At 47.5% G+C, this 25,765-nt stretch overlaps 2 protein-coding genes across 2 annotated transcripts; one reads left to right on the forward strand and one right to left on the reverse strand.

Moving 5' to 3' along the window:
• Positions 1-5,171: 5,171 nt before the first annotated feature.
• Positions 5,172-9,351, forward strand: CD3E (CD3 epsilon subunit of T-cell receptor complex). Its single transcript, XM_067470873.1, has 5 exons — positions 5,172-5,193; positions 5,917-6,150; positions 6,253-6,408; positions 6,599-6,645; positions 9,049-9,351. Exons 1-5 carry the CDS (start codon positions 5,172-5,174, stop codon positions 9,103-9,105), a joined length of 516 nt encoding a protein of 171 aa, XP_067326974.1. The 3' UTR covers positions 9,106-9,351.
• A 4,496-nt stretch (positions 9,352-13,847) lies between these two features.
• On the reverse strand, positions 13,848-24,556 carry CD3D (CD3 delta subunit of T-cell receptor complex). Its single transcript, XM_060787297.2, has 5 exons — positions 24,438-24,556; positions 21,130-21,339; positions 17,339-17,470; positions 16,984-17,027; positions 13,848-14,130 (listed from the first exon to the last, which is right to left on the reverse strand). Exons 2-5 carry the CDS (start codon positions 21,200-21,202, stop codon positions 14,065-14,067), a joined length of 315 nt encoding a protein of 104 aa, XP_060643280.2. The 5' UTR covers positions 21,203-21,339; positions 24,438-24,556; the 3' UTR covers positions 13,848-14,064.
• Positions 24,557-25,765: the final 1,209 nt, after the last annotated feature.

Raw genomic sequence — 25,765 nt, forward strand, 5'->3', positions numbered from 1 at the left:
TGGCAGGCATCCTCAGAGGTTGAGGGACAATACATTGAACATAATTAAGTGAGGTTTACACACCTGTGGAATGATGTTCAGGGTGGGAAAAAGAACACAGGCAGGAAGCAGCCAGGCTATGAAGCTGCAAGGCCATTCAATGATAATCAAGGTGGCCTTGCAACTTCAAAGTCAGTCGATGAGGGTATCAGCATAGAGGTCTGTTGTAATCGAGGCAAGTGAACTCTGTGTGTGTGTGTGTGTGTGGAATGATGTCCAGGGTGGGAGAAAGAACTTTTGTCTATTGGAGGCAAGTGGAAATGTTGCCATTGGCTACTTTGATTAGCACTGAGTAGCCTTACAGTTTCAAAGTCAATCGGTGAGGGTATCTGCATAGAGGTCTGGCAAGTGAACTCTGTGTGTGTGTGTGTGTGGAATTATGTCCAGGGTGGGAGAAAGAATTCTTGTCTGTTGGAGGCAAGTACGAATGTTGCAATGAGCAAGTTCAAATAGCATTGAGTAGGCTTGAAGCTTCAAAGTCAATCAGTGAGGGTATCTGCATAGAGGTCTGTTGTAAACGAGGCAAGTGAACTGTGTCCTGATTTTTGAGTGTTTTTAAATACTAGTAGCCAGATTGTGATTTCCCCCAGGCAGGAAACAGCCAGGCTTTGAAGCTGCAAAGCCATTAAATGCTAATCAAGGTGGTCTTGCAGCTTCAAAGTCCATCAGTGAGGGTATCTGCATAGAGGTCTGTTGTAAACGATGCAAATGAACTCTGTGTGTGTGTGGAATGATGTCCAGGGTGGGAGAAAGAATTCTTGTCTGTTGGAGACAAGTGCGAATGTTGCAATGAGCAAGCTCAAATAGCATTGAGTAAACTTGAAGCTTCAAAGTCAATCAGTGAGGGTATCTGCATAGAGGTCTGTTGTAAACGAGGCAAGTGAACTCTGTGTGTGTGTGTGTGGAATTATCTCCAAAGGGGAGAAAGAACGCTTGTCTGTTGGAGGAAGGTGTGAACCCCACTTGCCTCGTTTCCAACAGACCTCTATGCAGATCCCCTCACTGATTGACTTTGCAGCTGCAAGGTTACTCAATGCTAATCAAGCTGGCCAATTGAAACATTCTCACTGACCTCCAGCAGACAAGAGTTCTTTCTCCCACCCTGGACATCATTCCACAGATATACAAACCCCACTTGCCTCGTTTCCAACAGACCTCTATGCAGATCCCCTCACTGATTGACTTGGCAGCTTCAAGCCTACTCAATGCTATATTATAGTATATGAAGCTGCAAGGCCATCCTTTGAAGAGCATGGGGTGAATGTCAATGCATTTGTTCCCAAAGTGTGTATTTCAAGAGCTGAGATCAGGGCCACTTGTTGGAAGGCGACACAAATTCCCACAGGCAGGAAGCAGCCAGGCTATGAAGCTGCAAGGCCATCCTTTGAAGAGCATGGGGTGAATGTCAACACATTTGTTTCCAAAGTATGCATTTCAAGAGCGGAGATCAGGGCCACTTGTTGGAAGGCGACACAAATTCCCACAGGCAGGAAGCAGCCAGGCTATGAAGCTGCAAGGCCATCCTTTGAAGAGCATGGGGTGAACGTCAATGCATTTGTTTCCAACGTGTGCATTTCAAGAGCTGAGATCAGGGCCACTTGTTGGAAGGTGACACAAATGTTTACCTCTTCCTCCTCCTCTTCGCCCCCTCCTTCTGCACTTCCTGGCAGGGCTGTCGCTCTTGCAGAAGAGAGAGAGAAGAGAGAGAGAAGAGAGCGCATCACCAACAACAGGCTCTGTCCTTGGGCCCCTTCACCCCACGGAAAAAAAGGGCCCGGAGGGGAGATGTGTCGTTGTGGGGTCCTTTTCGGAGCCTGGCTGGCCCTTCTCGCCGCACTCTGTGAGCATCCCATGGGAGTCAATGTGTGTGTGTGTGTGGGGGGGGGGGGGTTGGCACCCCAATGCAGAGGGGGTCCTAGGGGGGAGGACAGAAGTGTTGACCCCTTTCCAGAAGGGCAAGGAGGTGCCCCCAAGATCCTCACTCCAAACAAGGTAATTGTAGAAAGGGCCATTGCGGCTCTGAGCCCGCCTTCCCCTTGGCATGAGGGTCCTTCGAGCACAGCATGGATTGGATAGGGGTTGGACTACATGACCCATGTGGTCTCTTCCAAATCTGTGAATCCATGATTCTGTGATGAGATGAAATAATTCTAACTGTGCCTCGCCATCTAACCTTTGGATCTCAAGGTACCTATTTCTAGGGTTTCATAGTTCCATGCATCACTCCGTTTAGTCATGCTGGCCACATGACCTTGGAGGTGTCTACGGACAACGCTGGCTCTTCGGTTTAGAAATTGAGATAAGCACCACCTCCCAAAGTTGGACACAACTAAACTTAATGTCAAGGGGAACCCTTTCCCTTTATTATCATGTGAGTAGATCAATAGGTACTGTCTTGGCGGGAAGGGAACGGTGCTCCATGCAGTCATGATGGCCACATGACCTTGGAGGTGTCTACGGACAACGCCGGCTCTTCAGCTTAGAAATTGAGATAAGCACCACCTTCCAAAGTTGGACCCGACTAGACTTAATGTCAAGGGGAAACCTTTCCCTTTATTATCATGTGAGTAGATCAATAGGTACTGTCTTGGCGGGAAGGGAACGGCGCTCCATGCAGTCATGCCAGTGGCCACATGACCTTGGAGGTGTCTACGGACAACGCCGGCTCTTCGGCTTAGAAATGGAGATGAGCACCAACACCCAGAGTCGGACGTGTTAGGGGGAAACTTCTACCTAACCTATCATTGTTATTGGAGCTCCCCGTGGTGCGGCGGGTTAAACCGCTGAGCTGTTGAACTGGTTCAAATCCAGAGAGCAGGGTGAGCTCCCGCTGTCAGCCCCAGCTTCTGCCAACCTAGCATTTCAAAAACATGCAAATGTGAGTAGATCAATGGGTACTGCTCTGGTGGGAAGGTAATGGCGCTCCATACGGTCATGCTAGTGGCCTCATGACCTTGGAGGTGTCTACGGACAACGCCGGCTCTTCGGCTTAGAAATGAGGATCAATTCCCAGAAGTTGGACACGACTGGACTTAACGTCAGGGGAAAACTTTCACCTACCTATAGTTCTACTTGATGTTGAGATGAAGTTTCCAACACCTTAAAAATTAAAATACATGTCTACTACAATGGGATATTGATTTTGTGATTTGGGAGTTGTGGTTGCTGGGATTTATAGTTCACCTACAATCAAAGAGCATTCTGAACTCCACCAACAATGGAATTGAACCCAACTTGGTGCCCAGAACTCCCATGACCCATAGAAAATACTGGAAGGGTTTGGTGGGCATTGACCTGGAGTTTTGGATTTGTAGTTCACGTACAGTGCACAGTGGATTCAAACAATGATAGATCTGGAGCAAACTTGGCATAAATACTCAATATGCCCAAATGTGGTGGAGTTTGGGGAAAATAGACCTTGACATTTGGGAGTTGTAGTTGCTGGGATTTATAGTTCACCTACAATCAAAGGGAACTCTGAACTCCATCAGCAAAGGAATTGAATGAAACTTGGCACGCAGAACTCCCATGACCAACAGAAAATACTAGAAGAGTTTGGTGGGCATTGACCTTGAGTTTTGGATTTGTAGTTCACCTACAGCCGGAGAGCACAGTGGAGTCAAACAATGATAGATCTGGAGCAAATTTGGCATGAATAGTCAATATGCCCAAATGTGAACAGTGGTGGAGTTTGGGGAAAATAGACCTTGACATTTGGGAGTTGTAGTTGCAGGGATTTATAGTTCAGCCGTAAGCAAAGAGCATCCTCAACCCCACCAATGATAGAATTGGGCCAAACTTCCCACACAGAAGGCACTTACTGGTACGAGCCTCCCTCCAGCCTCACATGCTCTCCCATGGGTGCACATGCACAACACGCTGCCATGTGTTGTGCATGTGCCTGCTCTCCCCTCTTTGTGTGGCAGGTTCATAAAGGTCCCCAAAGGATCCCAGTGACCCAAATGCCCCGAGAGGAAGCAAGCTCCGTTCTCTTCCCGGGACCCATTGCCAGGCGATGCCTACATCCTCCTCACTGATGTTTTCTGTTTCCTTTGCAGCTGGCCCTGCTTGTGGCGATGTCACCAACGGTAAGGATCTGGGCAGCTTTCTCTGAATGGTTCTTCCTCTTGCCCTTATTCTGGGAGGACTGAAGAGCCCATATTCTGGGAAGAGGGGGCACTGGGTGGACTGGGAAAGGCAACTGGGGTGGGTTTCCTCCAGCACTGGGATGCTTCCAAATCTGTCTCAACGTAGAGCTGTATCCATGGTCTACTCCCTTCGTCGATTCCTTTGCAAAGAAACACCACAGTCTTCTCTGTCCTGGGACCAGTCTGCATGGCTTATGGGAGGAGATGCCCTTCCAGTGCAAATGTGGGGCTGAGTTGGGGGGACCAATGGAAGGCCAGTGACCCCTTGCCCTCTTCACACACAGAGTTTGCAAACACTTGTGTTTCTTGATGGATTTCAAGACCAAGCATGGGCACACCGCAGCCTTCACACTGGAGCTTTCTCACATGAGTCTTCTCTCACACTGAGGTTTACCTCTCACTTTCCAGGATGACACTAGCTGTTACCCACTGACTCTAATTTCCAAACACATGGGGCAGCCTTGGGTTTATTGATGGATTTCAAGACCAAGCATAGGCACACAGCAGCCTTCACGCTGGAGCTTTCTCACATGAGTCTTCTCTCACACTGAGGTTTACCTCTCACTTTCCAGGATGACACTAGCTGTTACCCACTGACTCTAATTTCCAAACACATGGGGCAGCCTTGGGTTTCTTGATGGATTTCAAGACCAAGCATAGGCACACAGCAGCCTTCACGCTGGAGCTTTCTCACATGAGTCTTCTCTCACACTGAGGTTTACCTCTCACTTTCCAGGATGACACTAGCTGTTACCCACTGACTCTAATTTCCAAACACATGGGGCAGCCTTGTGTTTCTTGATGGATTTCAAGACCAAGCATGGGCACACCGCAGCCTTCACACTGGAGCTTTCTCACATGAGTCTTCTCTCACACTGAGGTTTACCTCTCACTTTCCAGGATGACACTAGCTGTTGCCCACTGACTCTAATTTCCAAACACATGGGGAAGCCTTGGGTTTATTGATGGATTTCAAGACCAAGCATGGGCACACAGCAGCCTTCAGGCTGGAGCTTTCTCACATGAGTCTTCTCTCACACTGAGGTTTACCTCTCACTTTCCAGGATGACACTAGCTGTTGCCCACTGACTCTAATTTGCAAACACATGGGGCAGCCTTGGTTTATTGATGGATTTCAAGACCAAGCATAGGCACACAGCAGCCTTCACACTGGAGCTTTCTTACACAAGTCTTCTCTCACACTGAGGTTTGCCTCTCACTTTCCAGGATGACACTAGCTGTTGCCCACTGACTCTAATTTGCAAGCACACGAGGGAGCCTTATGTTTATTGATGGATTTCAAGACCAAGCATAGGCACACAGTAGCCTTCACACTGGAGTTTTCTCACACGAGTCTTCTCTCACACTGAGATTTACCTCTCACTTTCCAGGATGACACTAGCTGTTGCCCACTGACTCTAATTTGCAAACATATGGGCCAGCCTTGTGTTTATTGATGGATTTGAAGACCAAGCATAGGCGCACAGCAGCCTTCACACTCGAGCTTTCTCACACTCGTCTTCTCTCACACTGAGGTTTACCTCTCACTTTCCAGGATGACACTAGCTTTTGCTCACTGACTCTAACAGCCTTCGACCCATTAACTCTTTTCTGTTAAGCTTAAGTGGCTGGGGGGGGGGGGGGGGCTGAGGCTGTTAAGAATGGTGGGAGTTGGAGTTCAAATCATCTGGAGGGAGGGCCCAAGTTGGACCATGCCTCATTTAGACAGAATTGAGTATTCCCCTTCTTCCCTCTGCTTCCCCCTGCTTCTCTTCAGAGATCACAGTAGATTTCTGGAAGGACACCGTGACCCTCACCTGCCCCAAAGAAGGAGCGAAATTCCGGCGTAGGAATCAGGAGCATCCCAACCCCTTGACCCTCACAGAGGAGAGTGACCTGAGGAGCCTTGAGAGTGGGGAAGAGTTCACTTGTGAAAGCAGCAAGATCTTCCTGCAGGCCAAAGGTAAGTCCTGGAGGGCAAGGGCATGTTGGGGGAACAGCGTGTGATGGTGGGGCGGGGGAGAGCGGGGCCACAGGTTGTCCTACTGAGTGACCCTTCTTGCAGTCTGCGAGGACTGCGTGGAGCTGGGCCTCGGACTCCTGGCCGGAATCATCGTCTCGGACCTCCTCCTGACCCTGGGGGTCCTCTGCCTGGTCTACTTTTGCTGCAAGGACCGCAAGAACCGCTTCCGGGGAGGAGACACCCAGGAGAAGCCTTCAGGTGAGTGGCCACTTCTCCTTCCATCTCCAGGTCTCTAGAGGGAACAGGAGGGCTGGGCAAGGAGGGCTATGGGGCCCACGCAGGGAGGAGGAGGAAGCCTTTTGCCCAATTAGAGGGAGGGTCTCCTCAAGAATTGGGGCTGGGAAGTGACTGCCCCACTTCCCCCAACTCAGTTTGATTTCCGTTCCAGGACCAAAAGCGGACCGCCCCCCACCCGTCCCAAACCCAGACTATGAGGTAAGATCCGATTGACTTGTACGGGGGGGGGGGGGGGCATGAGGGGGCCACCAAGGGCTGAGGCCCCTGCTAAGAGAGGGACACCCAGGAGAAAGGGGGTGTTGCACCCTAGAGCAGGAGACAGGGCCCTCTTGCCATTAACACATCCGGAAAGGCCAGTCCATCTGGAAAGGCCTTCCTCACACTGAGGCCTCTCTCACACTGAGTGCTACTAAGCTACAGACACCTTGGTTTAGGAAAAATACAATCCTTTTTATTGAAGTCCAAAGGTTAAAAAAGCCAAAATGAAACAGCAAACAGCAATGTCCAGAAAGCTTGCAAAAAATTCTAAGAAGTAATGTCCAGAAACCTCTCAATAGAAGTCCATGAACAGATTAGCCCCTGCTAATCTCACTTGAGAAATTCCCTTAGAGACCAGACCACTGGAAACTGGAAATCCCAGGAGGTTTGTACTTGATACTAAATGATGCTTGGTCTGAGGAAATCCCCTTCACGGCCACTCTTAAATCCCAAAAACTGATTCCGACGAACTCTAATCTTTGGCTTCACTTGTCGGATTCTCTCAGACCTACGTAAACATTGAGCCTCTCTGTGGTTCTGGCTTATTTCCAAACTGCGGTTGCTATCATTGACTCGACCAGGTGTCAAGTTATCTTGCAAGCTCGGGCCAGAAGGAAAAGGGAGTTAATCTTCTTCTCTCGGTCTGACAGAAACTTTCTCATGAGAACTTGGCTTTTCCCTTGAAGCCTCCAACACAAAGCCTGTAGGGTTTTTACTGCCCAAAGTGTCTCCATCTTGAGCCTCGTCCTCATTGATCACTTCAGCCTCACTATCCTAATTAGGCCCATCAACATTAGCATCAGCATTAGCATCAGCATTAGGCAATACAATCAGAGATTCAGGCTCAGGTTCACACACAGGATGAGTCCCAACCGGGGGGGGGGGGCATGCAGTTTGTGGCCTGGAGGGGTTTGGGGGGCAAAGCCAGACATGATAGCCTCCCCAGGCAGCCACTTGGGGATCTCTGGAAATGCCATTTGGGGGAGAGAGAGGGTGGCATTCCCTGTTGAAAGAAGATGTCAGCGACGGTGCCATCTGTTGTACAAGTGGGCTTATTCACAAAAGACCCTCCCCATAAATATACAGCAGAGTAACTTATTAGCAACAGTGTGACCCAGCACCAAAGAACAAAAGAAAACACACAGACCAATGTTCTCTCTTCCATTGGAGGCTTTCCTTTACAGCAAAATAATATGGTTGCACTATTTACAACAACAAGATTTCCTTAACACAAATAAAGTTCTTTATACTTCCTTCTTTGCTTCCACACTGGGCTTCTTTCTCATGGAGATAAACAGCTTCACTCTCGCAGAGCTTCTTCTCACACCGATTACACAGGAGCTTTACACAAAGAAGCCTTCACACAGGAGCTTTAATCTGGGGCTTCTCTCACCAAAACGTCTCTCACTGAGGCCTACCTCACACTGAGGCCTACTAACATTGAGGCTTTCTTCACACTGAGGCCTCTCTCACACTGAGTGCTACTAAGCTACAGACACCCCTGCTTATACTGAACTGCAGCTTTTGCTGAGTCGTTGCTTCCATTTAACCCTTTAGGGCTTGACTCACATTTTTGTAATTAAAAATACCTAGTTAATTTTTAATATTTCTGACACCACCTTCCCTCTTTGCTCTCGCAGCCCATCCGGAAAGGCCAGCCCATCTGGAAAGGCCTTCCTCACACTGAGGCCTCTCTCACACTGAGTGCTACTAAGCTACAGACACACCTGCTCTCGCAGTCCATCTGGAAAGGCTTTTCTCACACTGAGGCCTCCCTCACACTGAGGCCTCCCTCACACTGAAGCTTCCCTCACACTGAGGCCTCCCTCACACTGAGGCCTCCCTTACACTGATTGCTACTAAACTACAGACACACCTGCTTATACTGAACTGCAGCTTTTGCTGAGTCGTTGCATCCATTTAACCCTTTAGGGCTTGACTCATATTTTTGTAATTAAAAATACCTAGTTAATTTTTAATATTTCTGACACCATCTTCCCTCTTTGCTCTCGCACCCCATCCGGAAAGGCCAGCCCATCTGGAAAGGCCTTCCTCACACTGAGGCCTCCCTCACACTGAGGTCTCTCTCACACTTAGGCCTTCCTCACACTGAGGCTTCTCTCACACTGAGGCCTCCCTCACACTGAGGCCTCTCTCACACTGAGGCCTCTCTCACACTGAGTGCTACTAAGCTACAGACACACCTGCTTATACTGAACTGCAGCTTTTGCTGAGTTGTTGCATCCATTTAACCCTTTATGGCTTGACTCACATTTTTGTAATTAAAAATGCCTAGTTAATTTTGAATATTTCTGACACCATCCTCTGTCTTTGCTCCCGCAGCCCATCCGGAAAGGCCAGCGGGAGGTCTACGCTGGCCTGGGGGGCAGGGCCTTTTGAGAGAAAGAGAGAAAGAGAGATCGGACAGTAGCAATGGACACCAGTCAAGAGACCCACCTGGGAGGCAAGTGTTGCGGCCCACAGGCCTCCTTGGTCACGCTGGCCTTGTGCCCTCCTTGGTGACAGACCCCACATCTCCACTCCAGTCGCTGGGACTCCGAACACCCTCCAAATATACACAATATATATGTTTCTCTTTAATGTTGCTTGCAAGGCAAAGCATCATAATAAAAAGAATTGATTGTAGCCAAAATGTTGTCTTAATGTTAGCAAACGAGACACCGATAATGACACAGTACTGCCAAATAAGACGAGAGGAAGTCATTCTTTCCTTGCTGTCTTCTTCCTTTCTTTTTAGTGTAATCTGGGGCTTCTCTCACCAAAACGTCTCTCACTAAGGCCTACCTCATACTGAGGCCTACTTATTTATTTATTTATTTATTTATCGTGTCAGTAGCAACCAGACCATTGTATTACATTTTAAACAAATTTTTAACAAACAGACAAAACACAAAGTTTGCAAGCTTGGTAGTTGATTAAATGTCCTTTGACCAGTATTTGGCCCCTTGGAGTGCCTCTGGTGTTGCCGCAAGAAGGTCCTCCCTGGTGCATGTGGCAGGGCTCAGGTTGCATTGCAGCAGGTGGTCAGTGGTTTGCTCCTCTCTGCACTCGCATGTCGTGGATTCAACTTTGTAGCCCCATTTCTGAAGGTTGGCTCTGCATCTCGTGGTGCCAGAGCGCAGTCTGTTCAACGCCTTCCAAGTTGCCCTGTCTTCTATGTGTCCAGGGGGGAGTCTCTCATTAAAAAGGACACAAACCGTGTTCGATTTGGCTCTCTCGGATCCGAACGCCACACACTCTCTAGTTCCCTCTTCCTTCGCTTCATCACTACCAGCTGCTCGGTGAACCAGGGAGCTGGTTTAGCTCGGCTACTTGAGAGGGGACGTTCCGGAGCGATCGTGTCAATTGCCCTAGTCATCTCCCCATTCCAAAGAGCGACCAGGGCCTCGACAGGATCACCTACCGAGGCGGCGGGAAACTCCCCAAGAGCCATCAGGAATCCATCTGGATCCATAAGCCTCCTGGGGCGGACCAATTTAATGGGTCCTCCACCTCTGCAGAGGTTAGGGGGTGCAGTGAGCCTAAATCTGACCAGGAAGTGGTCGGTCCATGGCAACGGAGAGATGGTCAACTCCTCGACACCGCCACCTTCCTCCCATCCCTGGCAGAAAACCAAGTTCAATGTATGTCCTGCACTGTGAGTGGGGCCAGATACTTGTTGGGACAACCCCATGGTTGCCATGGCAGACATGAAGTCCTGAGCCGCTCCTGAAAGGGCCGCCTCGGCATGGACATTGAAGTCCCCCAGCACAAGGAGCCGCTGAGACTCCAATGCCAGGCTCGAGACCACCCCCGCTAGCTCAGGTAAGGAGACTGTAGTGCAGCGAGGTGGACGGTACACTAACAGAATACCTATTATTCTGTCCCGGTCACCCAACCTCAAGTGGACGCATTCAAAATTTGTTGACTGCGGGATGGGGGCCCTGGCCATGCATACTCTGCAGCAGAGTAGCATAGCGCTAGGGCAGATGTCTTCACTGTGTCTGGTTGTGATCCCCAGGTTGTGCCAGTCAGCTTTCGTATGATATTGTTTTTAGCGCCCACTTTTTGCTTGATGTTCAGGCAGTGCTTCTTGTAGGTCAGAGCACGGTCCAGAGTGACTCCCAGGTATTTGGGTGCGCTGCAATGCTCCAGTGGGATTCCTTCCTTCCCAGGTAATTCTCAGAGCTCGGGATGCTTGTCTGTTCTTAAGGTGAAAGGCACATGTCTGTGTTTTGGATAGATTAGGAGTCAGCTGGTTTTCCCTGTAATAGGCAGTTAGAGCACCTAGAGCTTCAGAGAGCTTCTGTTCTACCATCTCAAAGCTCCCTGCTTGAGCAGTAATGGCACGATCGTTAGCATAGATGAAGCTCTCTGTCCCTTCTGGCAGTGGCTGGTCATTTGTGTAGATGTTGAACATGGATGGACCAAGCACTCTCCCCTGAAGCGGGCAGCTCTTCTGTTTCTGCCATCTGCTTCTCTACTAAAATTGTTATCTTAATGTTAGCAAACGAGGCACCGATAATGACGCAGTACTGCCGAATAAGATGAGAGGAAGTCATTCTTTCCTTGCTTTCTTCTTCCTTTCTTTTGGGGCTTCTCTCACCAAAACTTCTCTCACTGAGGCCTGCCTCACACTGAGGTCTACTAACACTGAGGCTTTCCTCACACTGAGGTCTACTAACACTGAGGCTTTCCTCACACTGAGGAAAGCTTAAGCAGCTGAGGGGGGAAAGGAAAGGGCCTGAGGCTGTTGGGAATGATGGGAGTTGGAGTCCAAAACACCTGGAGGGCCAAAGTTGGCCCAGGCCTGTATTAGAGCATTTGAATGTCCTGAATGTAAGGAGAGGAAGCGCACGCAGCTGCAGAGGGAGGCCGAACGGTAGCCCCACGGAGGAGCCCTACCACGCTTTGCTCCCCACATCTCCCCTGCTCTCTGTGCATGTTCCACAGGATGTGGTTGGAGTGCAAGTGCAGCTGCATTTCGAGAGAGGCGCAAACAACGCCCCCGCCGAGGCAGAAAGGGTGCCGCGTGAGTCAATATCGTACTTCGGAAAGCACTTTGTGCAGATTGCTGACTCCCCATTGCTGATTTTAGGGCCATGGCTCCAACCTTGGCCCTAATTGAGGAGACAGTAGGTTAAATGCTTCTCAATGTTTACATAAAACTGTAATTTAAAATAAGTCTGACCCACTTTGATTAAACCATTATTCTAACCTTTTTCAGTGTCAATATGCTTACGTATCCTTCCAATAATAATAAAGAAAGTAAAATGATAAATGTAATAACAATAATAAAATAGAATAATAAATGTCATAAAATAATAATAGAGTAAAATAATGCAAATGTAATAATGCCAATAATAGAGTAAAATAATAAATATAATAGCAATAATACTAAAGTAAAAATTTAAATGTAATAATAATAATAATAATAATAATAATTAGAGTAAAGTAAATGTAATAAAATAATAATAGAGGAAAATAATAAATGTAATAAAAATAATAGTAATAAAATTTAATAAATGTAATAAAAATAATAGTAATAAAAATAATATGTAATAAAAACAATAAATGTAATAACAACAATAATAAAGCAATAATAATAATAATAATAAATAGAGTATTAGCAATAATACTAAAGTAAAAATTATAAATGTAATAATAATAATAATTAATAGAGTAAAATAAATGTGATAAAATAATAGAGTACAATAATGCAAATGTAATAATACCAATAATACAAAAGTCTTTAGAAGCTTGGAAGGTGTAACAAAGTCCTTTATTATTGATTAAGTCTTCAACAAACAATCAAATACTTCTTAGATCTTCAACAAATTAAACAAATGCTTCAAGGCTTTGAATCAACGGGTGGCTTTCTTAATCTTGTCCACAAGGGACAGGCAACTGGCTTCATGAACTGTTTCTTTTCTTTAAGAGGAAAACCCTTTTTAACCCCTCCTTGGGCAATCTACTTTCTAAACTTTGCTGGTGTGGGCTCTACTCCCAGCTCCAAACTGCTTCTTGGGTCCCGAGCACACCGACCAGTCAAGGCTTTGCAGATGCTCCAGCTGGAGTCCTTTGGAACCGGAATGTCCCCCGGATGCTGTGAGAAACGAAGCTTCTCTACAGGTGGAGCTAATCCACGTCCTGTAGCTAAGCTGTTGCATCCCAGATCAGGAAAAGAGACCATAAGATTAAATCCACCACACTGGACTGCAGGAAAAACAATCCTTTTTTATTGATGAAAAATTGGTTACAAAAGAAAGGTAAATGCAAAGTCAAAAAGCCACCATAGAAACACAGCAGTCATGAAAATCTCTGAACTTGAGCAAAATTCCAAAAACCACAATACAAAAACCAGGAACCTGTTAGCATCTCACTAACCGTGTACTTGAAAACTAGAAGCCTCTGGGATTACCGGCCATGGAACACAGGAATTCTGCCAAGGCACAGCCGCAGTCTAAAACGTTGCTTGATCTAACGAGACAACCGGGGGGAGACCCCTTAAACCAAAGAAACGATTCCTTGAAACGCCCCTTGACTTTGAAGCCTGGGCCTGTCTCTCCTGTAATCTATTTGACCTTCGTAGAAACTGTGAATCACTCCTGTCTCTAGCTATCTGTTCCCTCCGATCCTCATTAAAAAACCCAGGTGTGATTTCCTCTGGAGAGCTATCGCGGCTGGATTCCAAAACATTTTCATCAGGCTGTTTAGTTTCACTTTCCCCGCCACTGACCTCAGCATCAACAACAGTTTCAACACAATCAGGGAGAGATACATGTTCGGTGGCTTGCTCAGTTGGAAATACAATCAGAGAATCAGGTTCACACAGAGGTTGAACCCCAACATAAGCTTTCCAATGCAAGACTGACCTAAAATGGCTCTCTCTCCTCCCAGAGCCCTGGGGAAAGGGGCGGAACCAAAACTTAACAATGATTGATGGGTCATAGGCCCTATGATTGCAAACCAAGGGAAGCCACCTTATTGCAAAATGCATGGAACTTTGGAATACATGCAAACACTCAAAGAAAGAAAAGGAAGTTGGAGCTTTTGGTACAGCCGTACCAGAGGAAAATAATAAATGTAATAAAAATAATAGTAATAACAGAGTAAAATAATAAATAACTTTGACTCGAGGGGGGCTTTTTCAGCCTAAAAAAGGGGGCTGAAAAACTAGGCTTATACTCGAGTATATACGGTATGTTTGGCTTCCTATTCTACTGCCTGAAGCCATTTCCCATCTGGGAGTCTTGGTAAAAGAAGCAAGGATAGTTGTTGCCCGGTGGTCCGCACGAGTTGAAGAGATCATCAGGAACGCCAAGGGCAAACTGGGTGTTCTCCTCCTGCGTCCCATTTTCACCGGTGGCGCGTCTTGGCAACCCCGACGTGGCTGTATTGCCCATTGTTGCGTTCTCCAAGAGGCTGGTGGGGAAGAGAGGCCTGCGTTAAGCAATGCTCAAGGAACGGCCGAGAAGAGCAGGAGGCACCCAAGGATTATGGTTAGGGACCAAAGACAGAATGCCATTGGGGCCACAGAAGAGGCCACGAAAGAGCAAGATCATAGAATCATAGAATCGTAGAGTTGGAAGAGACCAACTCCTTAGTCAGGAGTGCCATTCACTGGGCACCACCATTGAAGAGAGATATTGACAAGCTGGAATGTGTCCAGAGGAGGGTGACTCAAATGATCAAGGGTCTGGAGAACAAGCCCAATGACAGGGTTTCTCAACCTGGAGGGGTCACGAGGGGGTGTCAGAGGGGTCACCAAAGACCACCAGAAAACATAGTATTTTCTGTTGGTCATGGAGGTTGTGTGTGGGAAATTTGGCCCAATTCAATCATTGGTAGGGTTCAGAATGCTCTTTGATTGTAGGTGAACTATAAATCCCAGCAACTACAACTCCCAAATGTCAAGGTCTATTTTCCCCAAACTCTACCAGTGTTCACATTTGGGCATATTGAGTATTTGTGCCAAGTTTGGTCCAAATCCATCATTGTTTGAGTCCACAGTGCTGTCTGGATATAGGTGAACTACAACTCCACAGCTCAAAGTCAATACCCACCAAACCCTTCCAGTATTTCCTGTTAGTCATGGGAGTTCTGTGTGTCAAGTTTGATTCAATTCCATCCTTGGTGGAGTTCAAAATGCTATTTGATTGTAGGTGAACTATAAATCCCAGCAACTACAACTCCCAAATGTCAAGGTCTAGTTTCCCCAAACTCCATCAGTGTTCACATTTGGCCATATTAAGAATTCGTGCCAAGTTTGGTCCAGATCCATCATTGTTTGAGTCCACAGTGCTCTCTGGATGTGGGTGAACTACAACTCCCAAAGTCAAGGTCAATGCCCACCAAACCCTTCCAGTGTTTTCTGTTGGCCATGGGAATTTTGTGTGCCAGGTTTGGTTCAGTTCCATCATTGGTGGAGTTCAGAATGCTCTTTGATTGTAGGTGAAATATAAATCCCAGCAACTACAACTCCCAAATGTCAAGGTCTATTTTCCCCAAACTCGACCAGTGTTCACATTTGGGCATATTGAGTATTTGTGCCAAGTTTGGTCCAAATCCATCATTGTTTGAGTCCACAGTGCTGTCTGGATATAGGTGAACTACAACTTCCAAACTCAAGGTCAATGCCCACCAAACCCTTCCAGTATTTTCCGTTACTCATGGGAGTTCTGCCTGCCAAGTTTGGTTTAATTCCATTGTTGGTAGAATTCAGAATGATCTTTGATTGTAGGTGAACTATAAATCCCAGCAACTACAGCTCCCAAATGTTAAGGTCTGTTTGGACACAAGACACGTATCCAGTGTTTTCTGTTGGCCATGGGAGTTTTGTGTGCCAGGTTTGATTCAATTTCATCATTGGTGGAGTTCAGATTGTAGGTGAACTACAAATCCCAACAACTCGAACTCCCAAATAACAGAATCAATCAATCAACCCCCCTCCTCCCAATCCCACCACTATGCAAATTTGGGCATATTGGGTATTTGTGCCAAATGTGATCCAGTGAAAATACACCCTGCTTATCAGATAATTGCAGCACCATTCATAACAGGAGCAAAATGACAGTTATGAAGTAGCAAAATAGTCTGGGAATCCTCTTGGACCCTCTGCTGAGGATGGAGGCCCAGGTCTCTCTTCGCCGTGAGCAGAACCGCCTTCTTTCTTTCACCTGCGGCAGGCTAGACGGCTGACCCCTCCCTGTCCAGGGACGACCTGGCTACGGTGATCCAGGCTACGGTCATCTCCAGACTGGACTACTGTAACGCCCTCTACATTGGCCTTCCTCTGTCGGTGATCCGGAAGCTCAAGTTGGTACCAAATGCAGCTGCTCGGCTTCTTGCGGGAATTCCGATGAGATGCCACATCACCCTGGTCACATCACGTCTGGTCTTGACACTGGGAATTTCCAATAGATCTTGACACTGGGGACTTCCAATAGATCTTGGTCCTCAGAACGGAGGGATCTCTGGGGTTGGGAGGGGGCGGTCCCTCAGGTACATCGGCCCCAGACCATGCAAGACCTTACAGGTGAGTACCATCCCTTTGAAAGTGCAGCTGCATTGGTTACCAATTGAGCACCGGATCACTTTCAAAGGGATGGGACTCACCTTGAAGGTCTTGCATGGTCTGGGGCCAAGGTACCTGAGGGACCGCCTCCCCCCTTACCAACCCCAGAGATCCCTCCGTTCTGAGGACCAAGATCTATTGGAAGTCCCCAGTGTCAAGATCTATTGGAAATTCCCAGTGTCAAGACCAGACGCAGAGCCTTCACAGCAGTGGCACCATCTCTCTGGAATACTCTGCCACCTGAACTCCGTGCCTGTTTCGACAGGCTTTTAATGTTTGATATTGCTGTTTTTAAATAGTTTTAAATAGCTTTTAAATTGTGTTAGATCTCAGTCATTCTTGTAAGCCGCTCCGAGTCCCAGGGGAGTGGAGGCATAGAAGTTCAAATAATTAATAAATAAATAAATAAAATAATGTTATGTTTGGGGGTCATCACAACATGAAGAACTGTATTAAGGGGTCGCGGTATTAGGAAGGTTGAGAAACACTGACCGAAGCCATTACTCAAGATCCAAGCCCAGGACAGAGCTGGAGGAGCCAAGGCCAGCCTTGCAAGGTCAGAGGCTGAGCCAAGCCACCAACGTCTGGGGCAAAGGCAGGCGTTGCTGGGGGCCTCCCCAAGCATGGGATGAACAGCCCAGCCAATGGCTCCACAATGGCAGGGAGGCCGAAGCCAGCCTTGCGGCAACCGATGCACTCACCTGATAGAGCTGCTCGTTGGCCAGCAGGTTCTGCTTATCGGATGCTGACAAAAGGAGAGAAAGGACAAACGAGAGAAGAGGAAACCTTAGACCCTGGGAAAGGCCGGGTCAGCCAAGGGGAAGGCAGCTCTCTGGAGCCAGGCAGAGGCAAGAGGAGCGTGCCCTCCACACTGACCCCTTTGTGGAGGCCCCATAGGGAAGGGAGTCCCATTACGACAGACAAAGCAGCCTTTCTGCTGCCCAGGGAGATGTCTGGGAGTGTCTCTGTTGCCAGGCACCCCACCAAGGAGAAGGGTGAAGGCTTCCCATCCCATCCAGTGCCCACCCACCTGCCTCTGCTGCCCACCTCTCTCACCTTGAGATCGGAGGCCGGGCTCCTCCACAGCCAGGCAGAAGACGGCAACGGCCAGGAACAGGGTGGCCACGAGGCTGGCTATCCCAATCCCCAGGATGGTGGGGGCATCGAGGAGGATGCAGTTCTGGCACACTGTGGGGCAGAGAGGGGACATTGCTGAGCAAGGGTCAGCACACACCAATGGCCCACGAACAGAAAGCAGGGGAGATGTGGGGAGCAAAGCATGGTAGGGCTCCTCCGTGGGGCCACCGTTCGACCTCCCTCTGCAGCTGCGAGCACTTCCTCTCCTTACATTTGGGACACTCAAATGCTCTAATACAGGCCTGGGCCAACTTTGGTCCTCCAGGTGTTTTGGACTCCAACTCCCATCATTCCCAACAGCCTCAGGCCCTTTCCTTTCCCCCCTGCAGCCACTTAAGCTTTCCTCAGTGTGAGGAAAGCCTCAGTGTTAGTAGACCTCAGTGTGAGGCAGGCCTCAGTGAGAGAGGTTTTGGTGAGAGAAGCCCCAGGTTACACTCAAAAGAAAGGAAGAAGAAAGGAAGGAAAGAGTGACTCAGGCCCTTTCCTTTCCCCCCTCAGCCACTTAAGCTTTTCAGTGTGTGGAAAGCCTCAGTGTTAGTAGACCTCAGTGTGAGGCAGGCCTCAGTGAGAGAGGTTTTGGTGAGAGAAGCCCCAGGTTACACTCAAAAGAAAGGAAGAAGAAAGGAAGGAAAGAATTACTCAGGCCCTTTCCTTTCTCCCCTCAGCCACTTAAGCTTTTCAGTGTGAGGAAAGCCTCAGTGTTATTAGGCCTCAGTGTGAGGCAGGCCTCAGTGAGAGAAGTTTTGGTGAGAGAAGCCCCAGGTTACACTCAAAAGAAAGGAAGAAGAAAGCAAGGAAAGAATGACTCAGGCCCTTTCCTTTCCCCCCTCAGCCACTTAAGCTTTTCAGTGTGAGGAAAGCCTCAGTGTGAGGTAGGTCTCAGTGAGAGAAGTTTTGGTGAGAGAAGCCCCAGGTTACACTCAAAAGAAAAGAAGAAGAAAGGAAGGAAAGAATGACTCAGGCCCTTTCCTTTCCCCCCTCAGCCACTTAAGCTTTTCAGTGTGAGGAAAGCCTCAGTGTGAGGTAGGTCTCAGTGAGAGAAGTTTTGGTGAGAGAAGCCCCAGGTTACACTCAAAAGAAAAGAAGAAAGGAAGGAAAGAATGACTCAGGCCCTTTCCTTTCCCCCCTCAGCCACTTAAGCTTTTCTGTGTGAGGAAAGCCTCAGTGTTAGTAGACCTCAGTGTGAGGTAGGCCTCAGTGAGAGAAGTTTTGGTGAGAGAAGCCCCAGGTTACACTCAAAAGAAAGGAAGAAGAAAGGAAGGAAAGAATGACTCGGGCCCTTTCCTTTCCCCCCTCAGCCACTTAAGCTTTTCAGTGTGTGGAAAGCCTCAGTGTTAGTAGACCTCAGTGTGAGGCAGGCCTCAGTGAGAGAAGTTTTGGTGAGAGAAGCCCCAGGTTACACTCAAAAGAAAGGAAGAAGAAAGGAAGGAAAGAATGACTCAGGCCCTTTCCTTTCTCCCCTCAGCCACTTAAGCTTTTCAGTGTGAGGAAAGCCTCAGTGTTATTAGGCCTCAGTGTGAGGCAGGCCTCAGTGAGAGAAGTTTTGGTGAGAGAAGCCCCAGGTTACACTCAAAAGAAAGGAAGAAGAAAGCAAGGAAAGAATGACTCAGGCCCTTTCCTTTCCCCCCTCAGCCACTTAAGCTTTTCAGTGTGAGGAAAGCCTCAGTGTGAGGTAGGTCTCAGTGAGAGAAGTTTTGGTGAGAGAAGCCCCAGGTTACACTCAAAAGAAAAGAAGAAGAAAGGAAGGAAAGAATGACTCAGGCCCTTTCCTTTCCCCCCTCAGCCACTTAAGCTTTTCAGTGTGAGGAAAGCCTCAGTGTGAGGTAGGTCTCAGTGAGAGAAGTTTTGGTGAGAGAAGCCCCAGGTTACACTCAAAAGAAAAGAAGAAAGGAAGGAAAGAATGACTCAGGCCCTTTCCTTTCCCCCCTCAGCCACTTAAGCTTTTCTGTGTGAGGAAAGCCTCAGTGTTAGTAGACCTCAGTGTGAGGTAGGCCTCAGTGAGAGAAGTTTTGGTGAGAGAAGCCCCAGGTTACACTCAAAAGAAAGGAAGAAGAAAGCAAGGAAATGATGACTTCCTCTCATCATTGTCAGTGCCTTGTTTGCTAACATTAAGACAACAATTTGGCTACAATCAATTATTTTTATTAAGACACTTTGCCTTGCAAGCAACATTAAAGAGAAACATATATATTGTGTATATTTGGAGGGAGTTTGCAGTCCCAGTGACTGGAGTGGAGATGTGGGATTGAAGTCGAACATGACCCCCCCCCCCCCATGAGAGATAGTAACTTATAGTTTTGCTAAGAGCAAGGACATCAGGCTGGATAATAAGGGTTAAGCCTTGGTCAGTTTGGTGGGTATCATTTAACCAAGGCTTTATGCTCTATTTTCATATGTTTACAGCAGAAAGTAACCCATTTATTACTGAAAATCATGCCACAAAAGTAATTGAATTTTCCCATGTGAGGCACACCTGGGCTCCTGAGGGTCCCCCACCTCACAAACAAGGGACTCTCTTTCCCCCTCAGGGATATATTTCCCTTTATGGACCTTCCTATGAATAATACGAACTATGGACACTGGGGGGGACGGTAGTTGGGTTTACTCTCTGTGTTATGATTTCTATATTTTCATATTTTCTCCTGTATTTCGATATTTCCCTTCATGTATTTGACCTTGTCCTGACCCTTTTGCCCCCTTCCCCTCTCCTTGGGGGAACTCTACAAGGAAGCTGCCCTGCCTCTGGAAAGGCCATCAGCGATCAGGAAAAGACCCTTCTCTTTGGACATTCTTTGCATGGACAATAGTAAAGGGAATCCTTTTGACTTCGGAGTTGGGCCATCATTAGGATTTCTGTTTGGCAGACTTTTTAATCATATAACAATGGAGGGAATATGACCTTAGGAAAGTGCTCTTTTCCTCCAAGCCATTTTTCTTTCAAACTTCTCCACAAAAAAACTTCCACCCAAGTCTTCCCCTTTGTGTCATATCTGATGGCGACAGGAAAACTCGGATTTCTTTAACATATGTTTATTGCCTTCACTCATGAACACAATAGAATGGCTTGGCTGGCAGACCCCCTACCTGGATCTCGCTAAGCCTCAGGGACAATCTTGTCATAATCCACTCCAGAATGCATTGTCTCCCTTCATCCCGCCTCCCTCCTTTCTGATTTGCTGGAGCATCAAGGCAGCAGGAGCCTCCTGATAGGCTCTGACACCCCACGAAAGCCCTGTGATTGGTCCTGATGCATGGGGGACGGCCAAGCCTCCTCCCAGCTGTTTGCGCGTCAGCCAATCCCCTTCGAGCTGGGCGGGAGGGGGGAGGGGGAATTTTGAAACTCACAACTCTGTATTTTCTATAAAAAATGGCCTTTACTTCTGTAACCACATGCTCTGCTTGGCGAATGATTGCTGCTCTGCATCCTTTTCAGCTTAATCGCAAATAAAATATCTCGGTGGCACTTCCTTCAACTTGGTGAGACCTTTTATTTGAAAAATCAGGGATTGGGTGCTTCTCTGTCTCACCAGGGAAAAAGAACTCTTTGATGAGTCTAATTGGTTTCTGCCTCCTGGCAAAGGCCCCTAAATTCCTGCTCTATAACAGTGCCTCTCGCCAAGGAGTACAGGCCTTGGGTCCCATATTCCGGGGCGCCACTCTTGTGGCCTCTTTGGGAGACGACAGAGGAGGAAGACAACAGGCACACTCACTCCGGAAGAAGACCTGCAGGGAGGCTGTCTGGACTCCAGACTCGCAGGAGAAGGAGCCTCTGGGGTCGTCCATGGCAGAGCCCAAGGGCAGCTCCTCTCCCTTGTGGCGCTCCAAGGGGACCCCGTCCTTCTTCCACTTGAACGGCTCGCTCCCTCCAACACAGCGCAGGGTGACGTTCCTTCCATTCTGCTTCACCTTGATGGACAGCCCTAAAAAGGGGGGTGAGAGAGAGGAGGAGAGAGGGAAGGAGCAGCCCTGGAGGCCAAGTGTCACAACTCAAGATAGATTCACCTTGCTCAGAACAACACCACACACCAGGGCTGTAGGTTTTTTAGTTTATTGAAGAAAGGTAAAATCAAAAACATAGAAATATGGTAGCTGAAGTTCAAAAGTCAAAACAGGATCTCAAATGCAAGGCAAAGCTCCCAAGGTCCAAAAGCAAATAACATGAATATAATCCAAAAGCATTGCTCAAACCAGAATCCATGGCATCATGACAAAGTCCCAGGAACGAAGTTTGGGACCCGCCTACCTGCGTGACCGCATCTCTGTGTACAAACCGACACGATCTCTTCGTTCATCTGGAGAGGCCCTACTCACGATCCCACCTCCATCGCAAGCGCGATTGGTGGGGACGAGGGACAGGGCCTTCTCGGTGGTGGCCCCTCGACTCTGGAACTCGCTCCCCAAGGACATTAGGCATGCCCCAACTTTGGCAGTCATAGAATCATAGAATCATAGAATCATAGAATCAAAGAGTTGGAAGAGACCTCATGGGCCATCCAGTCCAACCCCCTGCCAAGAAGCAGGAATATTGCATTCAAATCACCCCTGACAGATGGCCATCCAGCCTCTGCTTAAAAGCTTCCAAAGAAGGAGCCTCCACCACACTCCGGGGCAGAGAGTTCCACTGCTGAACGGCTCTCACAGTCAGGAAGTTCTTCCTCATGTTCAGATGGAATCTCCTCTCTTGTAGTTTGAAGCCATTCCTCCATTGCGTCCTAGTCTCCAAGGAAGCAGAAAACAAGCTTGCTCCCTCCTCCTCCTCCCTGTGGCTTCCTCTCACATATTTATACATGGTTATCATGTCTCCTCTCAGCCTTCTCTTCTTCAGGCTAAACATGCCCAGTAGCTCCTTAAGCTGCTCCTCATAGGGCTTGTTCTCCAGACCCTTGATCATTTTAGTCGCCCTCCTCTGGACACATTCCAGCTTGTCAATATCTCTCTTGAATTGTGGTGCCCAGAATTGGACACAATATACCAGTCTTTAAGAGGAGCTTGAAAACATGGTTGTTCCAGTGTGCCTTCTCAGAATAGGGAAACCCTAAGCAACATGTCCCTAATCGCACTTTACTAATGATCTAGGATTGTCTGCTCGCTCCATCTCTCTCCAAATACCCATCCTAGTTATATGTCTCCTTGTCATGCCCAGTATTTTAAAATTTTAATTATTACATTTGGCCCTGCCATAGGTTTTTAATGCGTTGTGGTGTTACTGTTATTGTTTATTGCTTTGTTATGAGTTGATTTATTGTCTGTATTGCTGTGTTGTGCTGTATTAATGTATTTGGACTCGGCCTCTTGTAAGCCGCACCGAGTCCTCCGGGAGATGGTAGCAGGGTATAAATAAAGGTTTATTATTATTATTATTATTATTATTATTATTATACAAAACTAAAGTCCCAAAGAGCTGACAGCTTTCCCCTTAAAGCTGAGGAGATTTCCAGGAAGTTCACAGGGTGTGAGCAAAGTTACTCTGACAAGGAGTTGCCTTCAAACAGATCATTAAATTTGCTTTGCTAGCATGAAAGCATTACGTTGCCCTCGACCTTCCTGCTTGTTTGCAAGCCGAGTGCTACGGCATAACTTTAATTGCAAACGGTCCTCCCTAAGCAGATCCTCATTACTTTCAAGACCGGATCCCTCATTATCTTGCGACTTGCCTGCCTGGGAATCAATATGCCCTGAATTCACAGAAGGTACAGCCAACTCCTCCACCTGCAGCTGTGAATCGAAATCATGACTGTCTTCTAAAACAATGTTTTTTTTCCCTGGGAAACTGAGGTGCTTCAAAATCAACACTGTCTGCCTCAACAACAGGGACATATGCAGAAAATGTAACCCATCATTCTCGTCCTGAGGAAACTCAGGCTCAGAAAGCCCATGCTCAGGCTGAGCCACAACACCAAGCCACCTCAGGTGTCTCCATTTACACAGAATCAGCCTCATCAGGCTCTGAGGATTACCTGGGAAGGAATCCCATTGGAGCCTTGCAGCACACCCAAATCCCTGGGAGTCACTCTGGACCGTGCTCTGACCTACAAGAAGCACTGCCTGAACATCAAGCAAAAAGTGGGCGCTAGAAACAATATCATACGAAAGCTGACTGGCACAACCTGGGGATCACAACCAGACACAGTGAAGACATCTGCCCTTGCGCTATGCTACTCTGCTGCTGAGTATGCATGCCCAGTGTGGAACACATCTCACCACGCTAACACAGTGGATGTGGCTCTTAATGAGACATGCCGCATTATCACGGGGTGTCTGCGCCCTACACCACTGGAGAAATTACACTGTTTAGCCGGTATTGCACCACCTGACATCCGCTGGGAAGTAGCAGCCAATAGTGAAAGGACCAAGGCAGAGACATCTCCAGCCCATCCCCTGTTTGGGTATCAGCCAGCACATCAACAACCTGAATCAAGAAATAGTTTTCTAAGATCTACAGAGACACTCGCTGGAACACCTCAGCAAGCGAGAGTCCAAAAGTGGCAGGCTCAAACCCAGAACCACGAGATGCAGAGCCAACCTCAATAAATGGGGCCACAATGTGGAGTCCGCGACATGCGAGTGCGGAGAGGAGCAAACCACAGACCACCTGCTGCAATGCACCCTGAGCCCTGCCACATGCACAAGGGAGGACCTTCTTGCGGAAACACCAGAAGCACTCCAAGTGGCCAGATACTGGTCAAAGGACATTTAATCAACTACCAGGCTTGCAAATTCTGTGTTTTGTCTGTTTGTTTGTTTGTTTTTGTTAAAAATATAATAGAAATGTTTGGTTGCTGATGACACGATAAATAAATAAAGCCTCATCAGGGACCTGCCTCCTGAATCAGACCCAATCTGTGCATTTTGGGGATGAGGGAAAGAGACTTTCGATTCTGGCCCCTGGCATCACCCACACAACAGCCTCGGTGGATGTCGGTCATCCTGACGGAGGTCTTGCTCAGTCCAGTTTAATGGACGGTGGAGCTTAGAGAGTCCAGCTTTCCCTCCCCATAGGAACTGGGACAAACCCTACCTGTTTCCGAAGCAGATTCTTTGGCAAAAATGACAACCGTCCCTGAAAAGAAATGGAGAGAAGACAGTTAGAGGAAAACTACTCTAAAATATAAAGCAGAGCATCCACAAACAAACAGGATACAAAAGTGGAGCAACTGCTCACAGAGCGTGAAGGTGCCGTGTGACGTGGCTGCAAAGAATTCAGAGCTTAGGAGGTGAAATTGCGGAGTCCAGCCTTTCAAAATCCCAAAAGGTTTATCTATATAAATAAAAATGATCTATTAAACTGGAAGTGAGAGGGATACCCAAGAGTTGTATTTGCCCCAATCTCAGGTAGGTAATAATGCAAAAGAATAATAATAATAATTTCCTGACTGTGAGAGCCGTTCAGCAGTGGAACTCTCTGCCCTGGAGTGTGGCGGAGGCTCCTTCTTTGGAAGCTTTTAAACAGAGGCTGGATGGCCCTCTGTCAGGGGTGATTTGAATGCAATATTCCTGCTTTTTGGCAGAATGGGGTTGGACTGGATGGCCCATGAGGTCTCTTCCAACTCTAGGATTCTATGATTCTATTATTCTGATGATAATAATAATAATAATAACAATAATATAATAACAATTATCTATATAAATAAAAATGTAATGTTAGTTTGTGGGATTAACAGAACTCAAAAACCACTTGACGAATTGGCACCACATTTGGACACAAGACACATAACAACCCAATGTATGCCCTTCACTCAAAAAAAATTGATTTTTTCATTTGGGAGTTGTAGTTGCTGGGATTTATAGTTCACCTACAATCAAAGAGCATTCTGAACCCCACCAATGATGGAATTGAACCAAACTTGGCACACAGGACTCCCATGAGCAACAGAAAATACTCGAAGGTTTTGGTGGGCAGTGTCCTTTGGTTTTGGAGTTGTAGTTCATATCCAGAGATCACTGCGGACTCAAACAAGAATGGATCTGGACCAAACTACACGAATACTCAATATGCCCAAATGTGAACACTGGTGGAGTTTGGGGAAAATAGGATCTTGACATTCGGGAGTTGCAGTTGCTGGGATTTATAGTTCACCTGCAATCACAGAGCATTCTGAACCCCACCAACAATGGAATAGAACTAAACTTGGCACACAGAACTTCCATGACCAACAGAAAATACTGGAAGTGTTTGGTGGGTCCTTTGGTTTGGGAGTTGTAGTTCACCTCCATCCAGAGATCACTGTGGACTCAAACAATGATGGATCTGGACCAAACTCTGCAAGAATAGTCAATATGCCCAAATGTGAACACTGGTGGAGTTTGGGGAAAATAGAATCTTGACATTTGGGAGTTGTAGTTGCT

Source organism: Anolis sagrei, chromosome 7 (genome assembly GCF_037176765.1).
Source record: "Anolis sagrei isolate rAnoSag1 chromosome 7, rAnoSag1.mat, whole genome shotgun sequence".
In the NCBI taxonomy this organism is placed as follows: Eukaryota; Metazoa; Chordata; class Lepidosauria; order Squamata; family Dactyloidae; genus Anolis; species Anolis sagrei.